The sequence below is a fragment of the Sceloporus undulatus genome, chromosome 5, assembly GCF_019175285.1.
Source record: "Sceloporus undulatus isolate JIND9_A2432 ecotype Alabama chromosome 5, SceUnd_v1.1, whole genome shotgun sequence".
Taxonomy (NCBI): domain Eukaryota; kingdom Metazoa; phylum Chordata; class Lepidosauria; order Squamata; family Phrynosomatidae; genus Sceloporus; species Sceloporus undulatus.
Window position 1 is genome coordinate 73,415,887 of NC_056526.1, and position 22,158 is coordinate 73,438,044.

Sequence of the window (22,158 nt, forward strand, 5' to 3'; positions counted from 1 at the left end):
CAGCAATCTGGAGACTGACCTCCTTCCTTTTGAAAATGTCACATCACTATAAAGGTTTAAAGGTCACCAATTTTATTTTGGAGTTCAGAGATTTGAAACCAAACCAAAATCTAATCACACGAATCAAGTGGTATCATCCATAGAAACAATCAGATATTCTCAGGAAAGACAGCACGTTTGATAAAATAGTTTGCCCATGTTAAAGAAAGATGGAAGTACTGTAATGTCAGTAGACAATACCAAGTTTCACTTAGGAAAAGACCACAGCAGTTTTTTTAAAATATATTTAAATATTTATATTTATAAATATATAAATATATGTATTTCTAAATATACAAAATATATAAATACATAAAAATATGAAAATATATTTATTGACAGGCAGCATGTTATAGTGGTTTGAACATTGGACTGGAGACCAGGGTTCAGCCATTGAAACCCACTGGATGACCTTGGCCCAATCACTCTCCCAGACCCAGAAAACAACATGATACCGTCTTCCAGTTGCCATAAATCAGAAACAACTTGAAGGCACACAACAGCAACATATTTATAAAACTGAATAATTCTCCAGATTTGATTCATAGCATACAGAGGCCTAAATCTAATTGCTAGTCCCAAACTAGCAAGAACCATTGAAACTATGTTAATTTGGCAATCCAACACTTACGTGAGTATAGCTAAATCAATGGATTTAGTGTAATTGAAAGAGATACATGGGGTTTGAGTCATAGGAATTCAAACAAAAATGCTATCTCTATCTTTTTAAAGAAAGATAAACAGGAAGTTACATGTAATCTTAATGGTCCATTTCCCACCACTAGAAGGCATTTGTACACATACTGTTTCAAAGCCATCTTACTTCCAAATTAGTGCAGTTGTGATCTGAAGTCCTATTTTCAACTAACAAGCTGAAAAGTTACAGATCCATCATTATCACTTATAGTTCTACTGTACCATTGTTTTTATTCTGGATTTCCAACAGCTCTTCCTGGCTGTGTAGCTCTACTGTTTGTTTCAAAATTGACTTGTTTCACATTATTTATTACTTACATTACAATTTTCTTGTTCTGAGAAGAAAACTGATTAACTTTTATACAAATGAAAATTGACATGATCTCTCTAGACTGGATATATAGGATAAGTCTCCTAACTCCAGTTCTTAGTCCCAATTAGAGTACATCTGCTGAAACCATGAGGTAAATCACACATGGATGTAAGCAATGAAAGAATTTTATTCATCTGGCTGCTATTTAAAAGGTTTAGGAATAGAGCAGAGCCTGCAATTAAAAACAGGCGAAAAAAGAAAATGACAACCTCTTGTAAAACTCTCGGCCTTCGAACCATAAGCACAGTGTTAAAACCACATTTTGATAACAAAATTTTTGTTGTACAATCCTGACTTTATTGGTTGTTATTTAAGCATGTGCTGTATTCTTACAGTAAATCAAGAATAGGGAAATTAATAAATCTGGAATAAAATGTGTGTGTACAGAAAGAGCAGTGACCCAATACATAAAATTGGTTAATTCTTTGCTTTAAGCACTAAGGACAATAGATTTTTTCATTTTTTGAATTGGTACCAGCGAAATGTGCCTCAGCCACTTAGGTCCAAAACGCATTGCAGAAATAATTCAATTTGAGACAGCTTAAACTGCCCTGGCTCAGTGCTAAGGAATCCCAGGAATTGTAGTTTATTGTGGCATCAGAGCTCTTTGGCAGAGAAGGCTAAATGTCTCACAAAACTACAGTTCCCAGAATTCCCTAGCACTGATCTAAGGCAGTTAAAGTTGTCTCAAACTGGATTATTTATGCAATATGTTTTGGACCTAAATAACTGTTCCTGGCCTGGCCTGGCCTTCGCCAAACCTGATGAAAACATCATTCACTCATGCTCTGATCACTGGCAGAATGGATCTCCTTTTCCCTGCACAGCTAATGCCTGGTAAACTGGGTTGGGAGTGTCACAATCATACTAAGTGTTGATTGTGAATATGGAATAGATACGGATGAATAAATCTAGGTATTCCATATTATCACTAAACTCTGTGGCAAGGTCTTCCACCCCTCCTCCTCCAATGGCACTGTATTTTACAGTCGGGTTATATACAGATTGAGGACATACCCTTAAGTGCAGATAACTAACTAAGCCACTGGCTGTTGTTTTCATAGTTTCAATTCAAGTGTGATGAAGTATTTCCAATGGCTTGTATTTTATTTTTAAAAAATACATCTCATCCCTTCAGTAGATAGAAGCAGTTCTTTTAATGAAACTGGGATACAACTTCTATAGCTTCTCAAGATATGCTCCAGAACACTGGAAAACCTTTCCCAGTAGATGTCTGAGTGGCAGGAAAGGCTGGGAAAGATGAGGGTGGAATTGTCACATCCTTTTTTTCATTCCAGAATCTACATCTATAGACAAAATGCACTGGATTCTAGCCTATGTAAACAGATGATACCAGCTTAATTGATTTTTAACATTACATGAGACAGCCAGAAAAATAGTCTATTGAATTTGCCGAAATTTAACTCTGACCAAAGTATGCATGATTTTGATAACCAAAAATCAGGGGACAAAATATGCACCACACATTTTAAGCCTTCAGATTTTATTGTCACTAAACTCTGTGGCAAGTTCTTACAAACCTCCCCCTACAATGGCACCATCACTTACAGCAGTAGCTTTACACACAGACTGAGGACACACCCTTAGTGTAGAACACATTGTATAAAGAAACTATCAGAGTCACAGGTAATTACATCCTGGTTGAATGGATCCCACTGGATCAAACAGAATATAAAAACTTACTGTATATCTACAGGTTAAAAAGGAAATATCCATTAAGAGAAATAGCAAATATTCTGACAACATATTTTACACTACAAAATCATGGGGTTTGTTATTACCAATACAGGATTGTGTTGCTTTTTTATGCATACTAGATTGGGAACCTATTGTGCAGATATGACCTCACTTCCAGTTCAGTGCAACAATGTACAACTGCCTTTCTCTCCAGTGCCCCACAGGATTTCATGCTTAAAGCCAAGAAGGCAGTCATACAAATGACTACATTATGTTTGTATGTGCCTTCAGGTCACCTGCTGACCCATGGTGACCTCAAGAATTTCATTGGATTTTCTTAGGCAAGGAACACTTAGAGGTGGTTTTGCCAGTTCCTTCTTCTGAAATACAGCCTACAGCACCTGGTATTTGTTGGTGGTCTCCCACTCAAGTACTAACCAGATCTGACATCACTTGGCTTCCAAGATCAGATGGGATCTGGCACCTTCAGGGTATTTAGTCTCCACCTAACTCATAATTGTACTCAAATTGTTCTCGTATGTCATTTGGTAAAGAGAAATCAACCTCATGGTTTTAATCCTGCATCAACCCATTATGAAGCTATAGCTCCAAGGGTATTTTTATTTATGACTATTACAATATTAATCATTTTGTAATTAGTTTGTGTAAAGGGTAAAAAAACAACAACTGCTTTTCTTGTTATGGAAATTTTCTCATATTTCTTGGTGTCATTGTTAAAATGCTTATCAAAAATGCAGGTCCAATAATAAAAACACATTTAATTTAAACTAGTTATTTATTTATTTAGAAATCCTAAATAATCTCATTATAATTTACATAATGTGGTCTTAAATCTCTTCTGAAATACTTCAAATCACATATTTTCCATAAATTATTTAAGGAAGGAGAGGGGGAAAACAATGAGAATAATTCAACCTATGTTAATGAATTTACAGTCCCATTGATTTTAACAGATTTAAGTGTGTAATTCACTATCTTTCACTGAAATCAAAGAGTCATTAGTATTTGTTGAGCATCCTGCCAAAAGAACAAACTTCCATACAGAATAACTATCAGAAGAATGTTGCAAGTTCACATTCAATAGAACCTACTTTCACACAGCTGCATTAAGGACTAGCCTTACAAATGTTTACTGCAAGCTGGATCATTACCAAGGTAAGCAGTGTGCAGCAGTTATTTTAAAAGAATAAAAGAAAAATCCAGCGTAAATTAATTTAATAATACAGGAGGTGGAAGCATCTTCTGCTTTCCCTTAATATATAAAATACTAGCACCAGAAATATAATTATTTAAAACTCCATGTTGAAAACATATGTGTTTTAGTTACTAAAAATTATTTCTCAAAAGTAAATATGTTAATATGCACACCAGTTTACAGTAAATCTTACAGAGTTCCACTTGCTTTTTTTTTCCCAATAAAAAATTAAAATTCCAAAACCAGAATCCAATTGAAGTCATTGTGGGAGGAAACTTGACTTTGTATGGTGGGTCTTTATTCTGACTAACAGTGAGTCCCAACTGAGGCAAAGGTGGACATTTCCCGACGTATAGTACTGAAAGGGGAGAGTTCAAGCTCTGTAGTATACTCATTGTCATTGTCATCACTTGTAACCGTTGAAGACTTCTGAATGCATTCATCACAGCAGCAGCAACAACACTCCAAAAAGGCTCGACTGAATGGTTTACAAAGACAGAAAAGGAGAACTGGAGTCACACATGACTTGAAGAACAACAGAAATTGACTAATGAGGTGCAGGAGGTCCATAGTCTGTCGTGACACCCCTGTGGACATATAGGCAGTGACAATATTGCAGATGTTTTCAGGAATAATGCAAAAGCCATATAAAATGGTCAAAGCCACCACTGTACAGTTCATCTGGCTCTCCAGCTGGATTTGTCGCTTGTTTCCTCTTGTACAAGCCTTCTCCACTTTTCGAATTTTTCTTGCAGTCACCAAGGAGCAAGTAATGGTAAAAAGAGTAGGCAAGCAAAAGTAACAGCCAAAGTACCACCAAAGCCTTGCACCGTCATAGGTGAGGGCCAAGACATAGATTGTGTCGGGCAAGTGAGGTGAGATCTTTACCACACACCGTTCTACAGGAGGGCTCCCACTGATTTCAGAGTCTTCTTTCGTCAACTGGCGTAGAACCACCTCAGGAAGTGCCAGAAGTAGAGCCCCGATCCATATTACAGCCAGTTTGGCAGTTGTTGACGTACAGTTTTCAATCATTTCATAATACATCTGCACATTAGTCGCAGCACGGAAGCGGTCAATGCAGAGGGCACATAATGTAAAGGTGGTTACTCCAAGTGATGCTACCTGGATAAGAAGGGGAAAAAATAAAATTAAGTATCAAAACAAAGAAGGAATGAAACATAGGGAGTGAAGATTGTGAGGTAGCTCCCAGACCATCCTACAGAACAGTTATTTACTTATCTACCCTGCCCTCCGGTAATTTCTTCAGAAAGTTTCCTCTGAGTTGAAATAATTAGCAGATACAAACAGATTAAAAACAGTTGAAAACATTTAGTTGTGGAGGTTCTTAAAGTACTTCAGATGAGATAAACTCAATTCTTTCTTAAATTTTGATATATTTTTTAAAAAACTATTTTTACCTGCTACCAACATTGAAGAAAAATGTCCTTGCTGCAATAGCCACCTGTAGCAGTCTCTTAGAAACAGAATTTCCATTAGGATTCTGATTCTAGGTAATCCCATAGATTCAGGATCCCATAGATTCAGGTAATCTATTTTAAAGGGGCTCTGATAGCCCAGCCTGTCACTTGGGATCAGAATCCTAATGGAAATTTAAAATAGATTACCTGAATCCCATCTGATCTAGGAAGCTAACCAGGGTCAACCCTGGTTAGTACTTGGGTGGGAGAACCATCAATGAATAAACAGGTGCTGTGGGCTATATTGAAGAGGAAGGAACTGGCAAAACCACCTCCAGGGATTCCTTGACTTAGGGGCAAGGCAGACAGGCCAACTGGAGCGATCTGCGGCCACTTTTGCTGCAATCGTTCTGGGACTGCGGTGACCAGCTGCCATGATCCCAAATCTATCCACTCCTGCCATCCTGAAGGGGCCACCAGCAGGAGCAGCTTTTTGCCGCTCCTTTTGGGGCCAGCTTCAGCACACATTAGTTGGTCCCAGAGTGGTTTCCAGCTGCTTTGGGGGCATGCATCATTTGAATGCCATGCCCCCAAAGCACACAAGTGCTTTATTTGGCCCACTTGCTTTGGGCCTAAGAAAACCCTATGAAATTCATGAGGTCACTGTAAATCAACAGGTGACATGAAGGCAGGCACACAAACACACACTTGAATTTAAATCAGTTTCATATTACTGACTTCAGTGAGGTTTCTGTATTGATTGTTAGGCTTCCAGAAAAGAGCAAACTGATGATAACGTCATATAAATGTTTAAGAACAGGGTGTAAGCAATCTTCAGGAAATAATATACTGTGTTACTTTATGGAAGAATATATGGAGTTGCTTTATCTTGAGTGAGGCCATTTGTCCTTTTAACCCAGTATCTACTCTAAGTGTAGATGACCTTTGGCTCTCTTGATGTTTCACACATCGTTTGGCTTTCCAGGTGTTTTAGATCTCCCACAATCACATACTATTGGACATGCTAGACAGGGCTGATAGCAGCTAGGAAGATGAAGGTTTTCAAGCCCTGCTCTAAAGACTGGAGACAGTTCTCCAGGTTTTTGAACAGGCATCCTTTCCTCCCTACCTTGATAACTTTCTGCATGCACATGTTGCATCACTGGACTACAGCTTTTATTAGTCCAGTTTTCATTATTGCAAAATTTATGCTGGTTTTCATGGTCAAAGCATGTTGTTGCTTTTTAAAACAACAACACACACATCTTTTTTTTTACTGTACACTGGAGCTCTGGAGGAATACTAATAGGAACAGCTATGGGTTTTCTACTCTTTCTTCATTTCCTTCCTTTGGGAGCTTATAATAAATTATCCCAGTTTCTGCAGAGTACACCCCTCCCCTCAAATACTGCATGAAATATTAGATAGCTGATTGTAACTTTTGCTTACTTAATGTGCTCTGAGATAATTAAGATTCTACAAAATGGGCACATTTCAAAAGGCAGTCTGATTCTCATCATAATTTTGAAATATTCTTGTTTATGTACATCTCATAAAAAGTTCTGCAAGAATGGAGAGTGCAATTACGTAAATGTATCCCACACATTGGCCTTCAGCATTTAATGGCCATATCTGATTGCTAAAAGCCAATACCACTGCAAAAAGCCAGGCACACTGGATAGAAGTGAGAAATCCCTGGCTTAAAGAGTGATTCTCTGAAATGAAACATTCAGGGCCTTATTAACCTGCAATAGGAGGCATATTTAATTGCACAGCCCCTTATTTAACCTGCAATAGAAGGTATGCTCATTTATGACTCAGCAGATGCACTGTAAATATTTTCAGAAGGCAAACCTACTGATTTAGTGAGTTAAATTCCCAAAAATAGATTCGGGGGGGGGGGGGGAGCTTAGTAAACACAAACAAATGTGCAGATAAATTGGGGAAAAAAACTTTTTTGTTGAGGTAGTGAAGATTAAGGCAAAATAAGAAGGAAAAGCTAAAGCAGCTAACAAATAAGCATTTTGCACATCAAAGCTAGAACGTGTCAGATAGGAAAGTGTAAATCTTAAACCTTGACTGTAAAACATTCATGTCCTCTCTAGAAGTTTCCCAAACCCACATAAGATTAACTTTCAGTCTGCTGAGAAACAGTTTTGATGGCCACAAAGAAAATCATTTTTCACTATGCCCCAACATATTGACTCTTTAATATAGGAGCTATATTCAAATTCCATGCCATGGGATGAATACCACTTCTCAGTTTCAGGGCCCTTTCACACTACACAACTATAGTGCTACAATTCCACTTCAAATGAATCCTGGGGTTTGTAGTTTGTTGAGACAATTCTGCCAGAAAATTCTAAATGTTCCTCCTTGTTGCTGTGGCATTTAAAGTGGAACCATAGCATTATAATTATGTAGTGTAAAAGGACCTTCAGACTCTACTCCCCCAAAGGGAAATGATGAAATATGTTATATTCTCAGAAAGTAATTGCTGCTTAATACAACAGCAGTCCTGTCCGTTTTAAAAAATGGTATGTTTTAGAATCCAGAATCCAGTCCACTTCATCTCATACATAATTGTTCCTGATAGAGTAATTTGGAGCCCATGGAAGGTTTTCCCTAACAAAATTTGTTAGTCTTTCAGATACCACAGAAACCTTTGTTGCTGCTACTGCAACAGATTAAAATGGTTACTGCTTTCCCATCTCCATGTTCTGAAATTTTTGTTTTGAGAATGAATGGGATTACGGTGTGAGATCTGCTGGAGAGGCTTCCTATGTGCACAATCAGTCAGGGCAATATACTGTAGGAAGACATGAGAGAGGCCTTCTCTGTTGTAGTACTGCAATTATAGAATACTCCTTGCCAAAGCCCTAATTGGTACTTATATTGTTGTCATTACAGCACAAAGTGAAAGTAAGGTTGATAACACAACATTTTCAAGCCTAACCAGTTTTATACAGATCTACACATGTGCACGGTTTGAATTGTTTTAAAGTATTTTAAGTGGTTTAAATCTGTGTTTAACTTGTTAAACTGTTCAGTATATTTTTTTACTTCTTTAAGGAGCATTTTATTATTTGTATTGTTTTAAACAAAACATGTTGAGTTTATCGATTGCTGCTTTAAGACATTTACATAGAGGATGGGACATAAGGATAAAGATTTTATTTGATAACACAGAGAGCTTCATCCAAGTACTGTATTAGTACCAGCTACAGCAGACCTATTGAATCAGTGGGACCTGTGAAACCAATACATATGCAACTGTCATTGAGTCAATTGGTTTGCGCTTGTTGGGCTTAATATCTGGATGTGGCCTAGACAATCTTGTGAGGCAGCAGAACATGAAAAGTGTTGATAATAATTTTCATCACAAATAATTCCCTTGTATTGCATGCTATTGTATCTAAAAGGATAGTGCTACATATTATCTTTTCCTGTAGTTTGAATCCACTGTTCCAGGTCCTATTCTCTGGAGCAGCTTTTTTTCCTGCTGCTCCAGGGAATAGGACCCAGAGCAATAGATTCAAACTACAGGAAAAGAGATTCCACCTCAACATTAGGAAGAACTACCTGAAAGTAAGAGCTGTTCAAATGTAGAACACTCTCCCTTAATCAGAAGCTGGATGGCTATTAGTCAGGGATGTTTTGATTCTGTGTTTCTGCACAGCCAGGAGGTTAGGCTGGATGGCCTTTGTGGTCGCTTCCCTCTATGATTCCCAAACCCTGTTGTATGCAGTGTTTTCATCCAGGGAACAGTACAGACAATACCTTAAAACTTAAAGAACCTGTTGGGCTGGCTGAGAGCAGAGAACTACCATCTTAGAATGATCCATACCACATATATTTGTGTATAAGTTGACCTCATGTATCAGTTGAAGGCAGGTTGGAGGGGGGCAAATTAAGGATTTTGATATGACCTGTGGATAAATTGACGGTAGCACATAGAGGCATGTAACAAAGGATGTAAAGAAAGGGAAGTGATGTCAAAAAACTTACGAAGTTCTGGCAGGCATAATTGTTTTTGCTCCCCTAAAGGATGGATGGATGAGGAGGGAATTACAGCCAATAGTGGCTGTGCAGTGTGTGGGGAGGCAGCCAGGCTGAGGGGTGGTGCTAAGAAAATGCACACATGTCAAAAACGATGTAAAGGCAAGATTTAATGTAAAGTATTAACTTTTATCAAAAAAGATTCCCTTCTCTGAATAGAGTTGTGAAAAGCAAGAGCTTACTATGTCTTGGGAAAATCAACCCCTTCTACTGCTACTACGAAGGAAAGTGCCAAATATACGCCACCACTATGATTTTCCTGTCCAGGGATTCAGAAAGGCCAGAAGCGGCACTATCGCAGGAAGATTAGCAGGAGTGGGTGCTTCTGTTAGATTCTCCCAGGATGGACTAAGCTCTCACCTTTTGTCACTCTACTCAGAGAAGGAGATGGTTCCTTATTTTTTGGTAAGCATTAAGGTATGGTACTTACATTGACCTATGGATAAGTTGGCCCAGAATTTTTGGATTGATTTTTTAACTAAAATTTCTATATTTGAACATGAGTGCATACAGTAATCTCTCTGCTATAAAAGGACATGGGGATGACTAAGAAGGGTGGTGGTGGTGGTGGTGATGATGATGATATAAAACACCTCAGCCCTGGAAACAGGAAAGATACGTGTTTTTTAAACATGCAAGATTAGCCTGGGACTGATTTGCAACTATGGAGAATTCAAACTGAAGGACTCAGGACTGCTTACATAATTTCTTTCTTGCTTTTTTTTATAAACAGAACTCTGAACTGAGCCAGTTCTTAGTTCTAGCCATAACTATGATTTTGCCCAGCTACTAAGTTAATTCAATATGGATCTTTCTTGACTCTGACAAATGTGTCTTCTCCTTACAGAGGTCTCAGCAGGTGACATATTATGTTTGTAAAATAAAAATTTTAACCCACTTTTTCATTGGCTTTCAGGATAGTTTACCACAGGTAAACTGCAAATTGATTAAACCATAAAAATATATAATAGGTTAGTCATGATCTTAGCCTGTTACTTATTCACATGGTTTTTACTGGGTATGAAATAAATGTGGGAGAGAAAGCACATGCATGGAAAGAGAGAACAGTTCCTAATTCATATGTGAATGAATGTTGATAGTGTTTTGGTCCATCTTAGGCCTGGGACAGACGGGCCAAAATTGGCGTGCTGCCACTGATACTAGGGTTCCGGAATGCACAGCATCCGCACGCTCCAGAACCCTAGCACGTGACAGCAGCAGCATCATGGCAGCCTCCCATCCATACGGGGGCCACCATGATGCTGCCACTGCCATACAGCAACCAGACATCACTGGCAGAATGTGTCATCATGGCGACGCTCCTTCCTGCTTCTGGTATCACAAAAAGAAGCTCTAGGTGGCTTTTTTTGTGGTGCATCTACGCTGCAGCATGGGGATGCTGAAGCACAGACTCAAGACTTACAGGGGTGGCATGGAGTCTCCCATCTGTACTGTCCCTTATCTTTTATCTCCCTTATCTTATGTCCCTTATCTTTTATCTCAGATTTGGGAAACCTTTTGCCATCTAGATATATTACCTTACAGCTCCCACCAGCTTCACCCAGCATTGCCATTAGTGAGAGACTGTGGGAGCTGTAGTCTGAAACATGTAGAAAGTCAAAGCGTTTAGCTACATCAGCAGCAGTGTAGGAACGGCCAGAGATGACCCATGGTTGAGACCTGGGTACTGTATCTGATGTAATTGGATAATCCATCTTTTCGCAGAATAGACATGAAGCTCCCACAAAGCTGTAGGAGCACTTAAAGTGTACCTTTAAATGTAATTCTGGTTATTCTGATGGTGTATTGGCTGCATGTAAACACCTAGAACAGTACTGCCATTTTGGTGTCAAAAGTGGTGCTGAAGTCATCTGGACTTACAAGCTGTTGGTGCTGGAGTTTTTCAAACTAGTACTAGAATATTTACTTCTTCAGATTTAAAGAGCAATCTCAACATCCTTTATTGTGTAAATTTAGAGGAGAGCTTAATGTGAAGGCCAGAACAGGCAGAACTAATTCTGTAGCACCAAGATAACAAATGTAGCTTTTTAAACCTCCCAAATATTGCTGATCTCTGCTTTCTGCCAAGTCCAAGACAAATCCCTTTCTCTTTTGATATCTCGTGTACAGAATTTAAAAGAGATACAAATATTTGTGGATCATCTGTGGTCAGAACCAATTGTTACTATTCTCTACTTGCATGTATCTTTTAAGATGTGAGGAAGGAACAGGGGATAAATGAAAGAGACAAGCCTTTCTAATATCAGAATGATCAAAAGCAAGTCTGATCAGCTGGCCAAAAGCCTGGTTGGCAGAATATCTGTATGTTTGCCAAAAAGCAAGGATTTAAATAGAACCTGGAACTTTTTTAAGGGAAGAAAATGTGGAGTAAAGAATTAGCAAGTTACATTAATAGCTCATCTATAAAGAGCATGACACAAATAGTATGTAGACCTGTAATGGGAGCTCTAGTCATCTATAGTTAGATTCACTTGGGACCATTTCAGCAAAGGAACAGTCTGGTGGTTTTCTTTTCTCCCACATTCAGACTTTGAATTCTTAAATTCTTTCTGTTAAATTCATGAAGAAATTAAATCCTTGCCCTTTCCTACAACAATATTCTTGCAGCTTACCCTGACTAATAAACTATGCACTATTATCCACACTACAAAGGTGCTATCAAAAGGAGGATATGGCGTTAGAATGTAGACTGAAGGAATGCTGTCATGCCTACTTGTACACCTGGGGCTCTTTTGCATTACACATTTATAGAGCCATGATTCCACTTTAATGGCCATGACAACATCCAAAGAAATTCTAGGACTGCAGTTTAGGGAAGGGTATTTAGAATTCTCAGCCAGAAAGCTCTGTTGCCTCAAGAAACTGCAAACTACAAATCACTTTAAGTGCTAAATCCAAGGCACTTAAAATGGAATCAAGCATATAATTGTATAGTGTGAAAGGGTCTCTGATAAGAAGTTCCTTATGTCCAATTATAACCACCATTATAAGTGAAATGAACATTTTTGCAACAAGTCCTTGTGCTGGGTGTGTGTGTGTGTGTGTGTTTTATTTGGGGAGAAGCAGATCTTTCCATTTGCAGTCCATGGCAGTTTTGCATGTGTTCAATCATGAGTATGTCACACCTGCTGTACATCAGTGATTGCACTAAATACAGAAAAATATGCACTCTTCACATTTCCTCCCCAATATGTATTTTAGTATACATTTCACCCTAATGTGTGTTTTCTCTGCATTCTTTCCTAAAATACACATTTTGTATGTGTTTTGCTGTTTTTGAGCCAAGAACATTGCAAAGATTCGAACAAGTGATAAAAGTGAGAAGACAAATATATTTCAGTTTCCCAGTTTGTCAAGAAAATAAGTCCCTGGTTCATTTGACTATGAATCACACACAAGCCATGCCACCAGGAGCCAGGTTATCCTGGCTTCTTTTTGCTCCAGTCTAAAGACTGGAGCGTGGGCTTGGCGCAGCTTCCAGATGCATTGGAGATGTGTGTTGTATAAACGGCTTGCCTCCAAGGCAGCCAGAAGCTGTTTCTTTTGACCCATGTATTTTGGGCCTAATTTCAAAAGACACTACTAAGTCCTTCAGCCATTATTCAAAGAAAAGATACTCTGGACCCTTGACTAATATAGTTAAACTTTCCAAGTTGTCTAATATCCCCTTACCTGGGATAATCCATGTTTTTTACAATATTAAATGTTTACCTAACATTTTTAATATTTCAAATAAAGATCAGTCAATCAGGGAGATAAAGATGGGGGAGAAATAATGTTAATGCAAGTAACTCTTTGTTCGGGGAGAAAAAATGTTGAAGATATTAAGACTGTTAAGGAGTTAATGTAGAGGGAAACTGTCAAACGGCTCTTAGAATCATACAGAAACGAAGCCTGCAAAAACAAAATGCTTATGCAATATCCTATAACTATGGTGGCGAACCTATGGCACGCATGCCACAGATGGCATGCAAAGCCATTTTTCAGGGCTTGTGGAGGGCAAGGAAGAGGAGGACCAGGAGTGGGCCTTCAGCTGTTTCCAGAGAGGCAGCTGAAAGCCCAGGAGGGTGGGGGAAGAAGTCCCACCCTGTAAAACTTGACCCAGAGGGTGGAAGTCCCATTCTGGAAGTAACATGTTATCACTTCATAATCATACATAGCTCAATGGCAACATTACTGGTATCATTCCAGCCCTGAAGAAAAATAAAACAAAAACAAAATCCATGGCTTTTTATTAAAGCTTTTGGGGCCAAGTAGATTTTACCAAAATCTGTGTATGCATTATGGCTATAAATTGTTTGAACCTGTTTTCATTATTTTGATTTGCCAAATTGTTTATAATGCTTTCAATATGGTGTTCTTTTTTAAAAAACTGTTTTGTGCTTATCCACTCTACAAAGGTGCTATCAAAAAGAGGATATGGAAATAACAAATAAATAAATAAATAAATAAATAGCAACAATGGCTAGGCTAAAGCTCTTTTTATGGTACAGTCACCCCACCACATTTGGGGTATTAGGGGCCTAGGACCCCCACAAAACTGGAAAAACCATGAATATGTTAGCACTCCCCCATGAATGATAAAGAGTACAGTACTCTCCCACCAAGAGCACCACACTTAACTCTCTTTGCAATCTTAAAAATCATAGCCTCCCCCTCATTTCCAAAGTGCTTCCACTTTCAATCTGATGTTAGAAGCCACCTTCTCTCCTCCTCCCCTTCCTCTCTCTCTCTCCCAGCCAGACGAAAGCAACTACGTATCTTCCCCACTTTGACAAACTTTGCATTCTCCCCATTTCCAAAGTCAAACGAAAGCAACAACGTATCTTCCCCACTTTGACAAACTTTGCATTCTCCTCAGTTCCAAAGTCTCCCCACTCTGAATCCAATGTTTGCAACCATCACCAGAAATGTAAGGTACAGAGTTGCTTCTGTCTGGTCAGGAGAGAAGGGGAGGAGGGGAGAGAAATTGGATCCTCCCGGGGGTGGCTGCAAACACCACATTCAAAGGGAAGGTCTTTGGAAATTAAGAGGATGCAAACTTTGGCAAAGCAGGGGAATGTATGGTGTTGGTTTTGGCTGGCTGGGAGGAAAGGTGTGTGTGAAGAGACTGACACTGTTAAGCAGCAGCTACAAAGTCGCAAATAATCAAAAACACAAATTTGAAACCGTGAATGTGGAGGACCGACTATTTATATTTTTCTCCCACATTACTCAAGGAAGCATAGGGCCCAAACAGACAGGCCAAAATAAAGCTGCTTCGGGTCACTTTGGAGGTATGCTGTTTAAATGACACGCACATCTTAAGGGGCCAGAAGCTGTGCCAAAGCTGCGCTCCAGTCCTTAGGACTGGAGTGTGGCTTTGGCATGGTGTCCAGACTCTTAGGACGCATGCATCATTTAAACAGCATACCTCCAAAGTGACCCAAAGCAGCTTTAGATTGGCCAGTCTGTATGGGGTCGCAGATGGTCTTCTCCCTAATATTTCTTTTTCCACTGAGAGCAATCCTTTCAGGTAGGTTATGGTAAAAAGGAAAAAAGTGTGTGAGAATACTTTTCCATAATTAGCATCCATATTATAATTCGTAGCAAAATAATCATTTACAAGTAATTCCTGTTAGTGTGGCCTTGAACCATTGGAATAATATCAAGGTAAGCAGCTGGTTTTTTTTTTAAACTTAAAAAAAACTTTTTTAAAACTCTACATTATCTGTCAAATGCAGCCATGGATGCATAACAGTTGCTTAGTGAGAACTTGTCACAACAGATTTTGATTGAGGTTGAAATCCATAACTTGTGACATCTGTGGGTTTAATCTAGGGCCTGGGTGGGCAGCTGCATTGGAGTAAGTAAATCCCCCCTCTGAATGCCCTTGCCCAGGGTGCATCCCTACCTGAATGCAAAAATACCTACTTTTCCCTCTGTTCCCTTCAAAATAAAGTTTCATTTAATCACTTCCTGTCACCAGTTTGAAAAGGAAATGAGGGTGAAAGAAGGTATTGGATATAAGGAGAGCTTTTTCTACATTTCCAGATATTTCAGGATTTTGGGAGATTTCTTTGCCTGAATATTGCACCCAACATTTTAACAATATTCAGAGAGCTTTGGGAAGCGGAAGGAAAGATCTAGAGGCCACAAAAGTGGATGCCAGGGGAGGAATGGGTGGGGAAATTGTGTTTCCTGGAACTACATCTTGCCCTAAAGGTTTTTTGGGAGCCCACCCCCCCATGCCACATTTTTATTGTTTCATTTTTATTTTTATTCAAAATGCCTCATGCACCTGCTGGGGCCAAAGGTAACTTCTAGTACTGTACTTACTTGTACCTATTGGGGCCAAAAGTAACTTCTATACCACCTGCATTAAAACCACCCAAGAATACTCTCAGATATGCAAAATGTGCCCCCTCATGGTCCTCAGAGGGCCATTTTGAGTTTTAAAAAGTTGCTGTGTGTCTTCAAATCATTTCTGACTTATGGTAGCCCTAAGGTAAACCTATTAAGGGTTTTTCTTGGCAAGATTTGTTCAAGGGGGGGGTGTCTAATATTATCTTCCTTTTATGCTGAATGTGACTTGCCCGAGGTCATCCAGTGAGTTTCCTTGGCTGTATGAGGATTTGAAGACTCAAGCCATGACATCATGTTGGCTCTGATGTCTTTAAAAAGTGACCATCTGAGGTCCGATGTGGGCTGTGTACAGTCCACCCACCTCTAGACTACCTACTATAGCACAGGGACACAGCTCACAACTTTAAAAACTACCAGTACATATTGTTCATCTTGGCTTTAAAACTACAGGTCCTAAATCACAAGTGTAGTGCATTAAATGAAGGAGACTCCAGCAGAAATTTATGGAGGATGCACAATAGACAATCCATTTCTTGTAACATATAATTTACGATACATGCTTCTGAATTATTATATAGTTTGGACAACAAAAACTTTTCCAAAAAAGATGCACAACATAAACTACATTCAATTTTCAGCTACTGTTTTTAAGCATTAAAAAAACAAAACATAATGACCCATGAATACTGCTAAGAGCTGTGAGTCAAAAATTGAAAATGTGTATTGTTTCCATAACATATTAACATTTTGGAATGCCATCGTGAAGTATGATTAACAGTTAAATTGCTTTTACTTAATTTCTTTATCGTTTATATCAGTAACACAAAAATTAACATCACACTGGATTTTAAAGGCTAAATCTAATATCAATCCCAACTCCAGCAGAACCACAAAAAGGTAAGAAACTTGTTAGTCATTGCTTAAATAAGTCACATTGATTTTTGCTGGTATACTCTTGTTGGATTAACAAAGGTTTTAACTCTAAATCTTTAAAGAGACTTCTCAAGCAAAATGATTTTGTTTACAGTACAGAGACTTAACAGACCTAATTAAAAAAAAAGAACCACTCCCAAATATTCAAATAGGACAGATTAACCTAGGTGGGGCTTGTGGTTTCATTCTGGAAATGTGCCACATGAGAAAGGGCCTTAATAAAACTTAATGATTTCATGGCACGCAATTAATATGAAATTCATTTGTCTGTCATGAATACACATGGGGAACGTCAACCTAAGTTTTGTTCAGCTCTTCAGAAACCCTAAGTATTAAATGATCTTAATAACTTCAGGATTGTTTTTAGTTGTTTCCTCTCTTAAAAAGACTCATTCAGTGTTTCTCACCATAAAGTGTCTCCTATTTTGACCAATATCTATGCCATTCCAGTAATGTATGGGCTTTCTGATGATATAATCCTTCTTCCATCAGGACAACCCATGATGCCTGTATGGGAAGGATTTATGTTATTTGTCTACCCACATCAATATCATAACTACAGATCCATATATTATTAACTGTATGGGACTGGACAGAACATGCAACAGACATAATGTATCAGCAGAGCCTCAGACAATTCTTTAAGCACAGCACAGCAAGATCTTTTTCAGTCAGGGCTAGAGCTACACTGCAAGCAGTAAGAGAACTGCTTCCATAATACAGTCCTAGACTTTGATTAAGCATACACCAATAAACTTATGAAAGTGGCTAACAGATGGTGCGCTAAGTCACCGTCTTCATACACTGTGGAGGACACAGAACACATGTCATGAACAGAAGAGTTCTGCGAACGGGTCTCATAAAGTAGAAATAAAATACAGAATGAAAATAAGAGGGCAAAAGCAAGCAAGGTGCTTTCCCCCCATGGTTTGAAGTCAGACTTGAGCTGGGCTTAGAGAAGACTCACTGAAAACAAATTAATCATGATTAGCTTAAGAATGGTTGGCTTAAGAATGGTTGACTTCAAAGCACTATCTCAAAGTATGATTTAAGTTCTTCATGTTTGAGGGTTAATCGGAAGCCAAGGCCACCATATTGCTCTTCCCTCAAAATGTTCTTATTTCTGTAATTTCAATCGCATGGTTATTTGTCCTTATGATTTAACTCACAGAGTATTCTGTGTCCCAGGGAGGGGAAGGTGATATCTCTTTGCTTTTTAGTTATCTTTTATCTTCTATTTAGCTTAGGCTAAATTAAAACTTGTGTAGCTTGTTCAAAATAAACAGATTGTTCTTTTGCACAATATGGCCAATTTTCTGTGGGCTTTCACTCCATGCTAAAATGGAATGAGATGAAGTTATTTGGTCCATTCAACACAAGTTGAGCAACTAGTCACTACAGATTTGCAAATCAAAAACTACTTTTAGATTACAATGGCCAGAATTCCCCCAGCCAGGAGTGACTATACCTGCTGAGGCATTCTGGCAGCTGTAGTCTCCAAAAGTGACATTTTCAAGCTCTAAATAGGAGATGTGAGGAGAGACAAGTTTGTTTCATGTTCACTTTGGCCTTTTTCCAGAGGCAACTGGTTGGACTCTATTTAATACAACATGATAGACTATGTAAGCCTTATTTAGATCCAGAAGGGTTCATTCTCATGTTCTGTATATCACAAATATAACTTTCAAAATGACTGACCCTTGAGAGTTAGAGGGTGGGCAACTTGTGAAGGTTTGGGCCTGCACAGCCAATGCCAGCGGTTGATGGGAGTTGCAATCTTGCAACAGTGGTGTAAGTCAAAGAAATCTTTGCACAATTACCACTTTAAAGGCACAACTGCATGTCAAGTAGAAATCTAAAGTAAAGTAATACTGATAGTAATTACAGTGATATACAGACTTACAATTGTCTCTGGGTTTTGTTTTGTTTTTTATAAAAAACAACACATTTATCCAGCACAGCTTGTTTTATAGGGAGTTCCACAGTTGGGGATCATACCTAAAGGACAATATTTAAATGAGAGAAATCAAAGTGATTTATTTATATGCCACTACTCCTCCTTCTACAAGAGAACTGGGAGAAGAGAGAAGTTCACACACATTCTCCATCTTCAGAAATTCCATCCTGGCAGTTACACTGAGTACCAGAGTATTCTCCGGAGTAAATGCAATTTCAGTGGAATCCAATGAAAACAGAATGTCCTTCATAAGGGATAAGGAGACACTTCCCTCCCCCTCACTTGTTCTTCCCCTGTGACTTAAATGAATGATAGTGGACATATTGTCATACACGAGAAGTAGCACTGCCTGCCAAAATTACTCCATACCACCCACTAGCTTTAGTGGTTTTGTATTTTTTCCAGTAAATAAATAAAACAGACAACCTGAATAGAGGCAAGATTCTGGCCAGCTGGCTGAAAGCGTGGCTGACAGGACATTGGTGCACTTGCCAAGTGAGATTTAAAGGCAACCTGAAGCACTTAACAAAGGGTTTTTAAAAAGTAGGGGATCTGGAAATGATAAGCTATATTAACAATACATCGATCACATGTATGAGTTTCAAACTATTAAGCCACATCCTTCACTCAGCCCTCTTTCAATTCTGGAATAAGATATATGTGTGTGTGAGAGAGTGTGTATATACTTAAGAAAATAAAGAAGATATACTTAAGAAAAAAAGAAGATATATATATATATATATACACACACACACACACACACATATATATACATATACATACATACATATATATATATGCACACACACACACATATACATATACACACACACATATATATATATATATATATACACACACACACACCTTTTTTTCTTAAGTATATCTGGCAACAGCAAGCCTTTCTCCTCCCATGTGACTTTGCAATATGTCGAAGTATAGAGAGATGCAAAAGTTGCCATGAACTGAATCATGATTTCTTACGATAGTCTGATCTATCAATTAAAAGAGAATACTTTGGCTTAAGCCAGTTTAATACTTTCCAGAAGCAGAAGCTGGAAATAAGTTTTACTATTTTACTGTTTTCAAGGAAACGTGTTTTCAAGTAAGAGTTATTGAAATCATTACTTTCACGACATTTCAAATCTGCTTTGAAATCAAAATGGAAAAGTGTGGCTAGGAACACAAATCTGAACCCCAGCCCTACTGCCCTTAACCAAAATTGTTAACCACACACTGACATAGTCATCCACTCACTGACAGTCTTTCTGAATGCAGTATGTTGTGCTTGTGAACACAGAACAGAAAACTCATGGACATGAGGATCTGTGGATCAGACCTGATATGTAAAAGTAAATCCCAACTATTTCAACTGAATTACTTTGAACTGCATCATGGATTCACAATCAGAGTGAAGTCAAGAGGACAAAGCTTAAAATGGAAATATCCTAGCTGAACCAGTCTGAGCTGCAGGAGTAAATTAGATCAATGTTCTACCAGATTTTCTTTTATTTTAAAGCTGCAATACTTCACCTCTTGAAATGAACACAATGAAAGAAAGAAAGAAAGAAAGAAAGAAAGAAAGAAAGACAGAAAGAAGTTCCGAAGGACAAGGTTGAGGAGGGAGATGAAATGATGCACATACCACCCAGGAGTTAACTGGATACTCCAAACTTCTTCAGAGGACTAGGCAAGGAAGAACAATAAATATTTAAGGAGCGGTCAGCAAAATACAAAATACGTTTTGCAATTAAGAAAGCAAAAAGACCACGATCCCAGCTAATATTAAGGGCCGCGTCGACGTTCATGTAGCTTACCTCAATGTATGGTACAATTTTGCATGAAAAATCATCCAGCAGCCACTTTTTGGTGAGTTCTTGAAAGATCACCAGCGGCAAGCAGAAGAAAATGATGAGGAAATCCCAAAAGGCCAGGTTGGCCAGCAAGGAGTTGGAGATGCTCCTCATGTAGTAGTTGTGGCACACGATGCACATCACGGCCATGTTGCCCATGATCCCAATGCCAAAGATCACTATCGACAGGCACATGACAGCGTAGGCACCGTAGGACTCCTCTGTCAAGGGGTAGAAAGGATTCTTGACCCGGCCGGGCCGGAAGGTCCCATTCCGCAGGGCACCGGCGTCCCTCTCCCCGGCATGAGCCGTGGAGCCATTCAAGGGCAACGCCTGAGGCAGATCATCCTCTGCCACACGAGTTCTTTGGCCGTGTGTGGAGTTGTCAATGTTTCTCACAAGGCGGGTATTCTCAAAAGCCTTGGCTTTCTCTAGTCTTCCTTGGTCCTGGAGCTCAGTGGCACCTCGCTTAATTCTAGCGTGCCTCTTGGACCCAGTCCCTGCCCTGTGCCACCTGCTTTCTGCCACCTGCTTAGAGAGATCCAAGTGTCTCCCAGCCTCCAAGGCTACAAAAGTGTCTTCATGCACATGTTCTCCTGAAGGGCCAACAGAGAGTGGTAAGGCTTCTCCACGGTGGGCAACGTGAACCAGACTCCAATCCTTGGCACTACTGTAATCCTCCAATGGAGCCCAGGTCTCAGGAGAGGCTTTGGATCGGCCACTCTGGGAGAAAGCCCCATCCATATCATGCCAACTTCCTCTGCTCCAGGCAACTTCTTGCCCGGTTGCTCTGTGTTGAAGGAGCTGAGGATGAGGAGAAGCCTGGCACCCTGAGCCACACTCCTTGCCCTTTCTGCCCCCAGCTGCTCTGAAGGCTGCCAAGGCAGAGAGGCTGCCCAGGAAGAGCCAAGCCAAGCCAAGGGAGGCCTCCAGGAGACGCATGGTTCAGGGGGGTGACAGAGATCCTTTAGTCCCAGGGGGTGAAGTTGCCAGGTACAGACATGGCCCCCAAAAGACGGCGAAGAAAAGTGCCAGGTCAATGAATAGATGACAAGAAGAGTTTGGATTTCCTCCAGGAGAGGCTTCAGGTTGGCTTCACATCCATGTTGCCTGGGCTTGGGGAAAGCAAGGCTAAGGGAGAAAAGAGAGGGAGAGGAAAGCCCTCTTAGCCAGGGACTTGCTTCTGGGCAGCCTTTGGGTGCAGCAGCCCTTGGAAAGTTCCCTCCTGAGGGACGATGGCTCTTCCCCTCCGCTGGGCATCCTCGCCCCTGGCACCCTCAGCCCTCCGCCGGGGGCCCCGAAGGAAAGGCAGGGGCCCCGAAAGGCATTGGCCCCGAGGGAGGAAGGGAGGGAGGAAGGAGGACGAGGCAGACGGGCTCTTCTTCTGGGGCAGGGAAAGCGCGCCACTGGGAGCCCTGAGGAGCCTGGAGCCTGTGCTGCTTCTTCTTCTGCTTCTTGGTTGTTGTTGTTGTTTCTCCTCACAGACCCAAACCACCCCAAGAGCAGAGAGGAGGGCGCCAAGGAAGAAGAGGAGGAGGAGGAAGAGG

The 22,158-nt window shown here is 39.7% G+C and overlaps 1 protein-coding gene across 1 annotated transcript; it reads right to left on the reverse strand.

Annotated features, from left to right (window-relative positions):
• Positions 1-2,348: 2,348 nt before the first annotated feature.
• GPR37 (G protein-coupled receptor 37) lies at positions 2,349-21,956 on the reverse strand. The gene is made up of 2 exons (XM_042467854.1): positions 20,576-21,956; positions 2,349-5,147 (listed from the first exon to the last, which is right to left on the reverse strand). Exons 1-2 carry the CDS (start codon positions 21,551-21,553, stop codon positions 4,329-4,331), a joined length of 1,797 nt encoding a protein of 598 aa, XP_042323788.1. The 5' UTR covers positions 21,554-21,956; the 3' UTR covers positions 2,349-4,328.
• Positions 21,957-22,158: the final 202 nt, after the last annotated feature.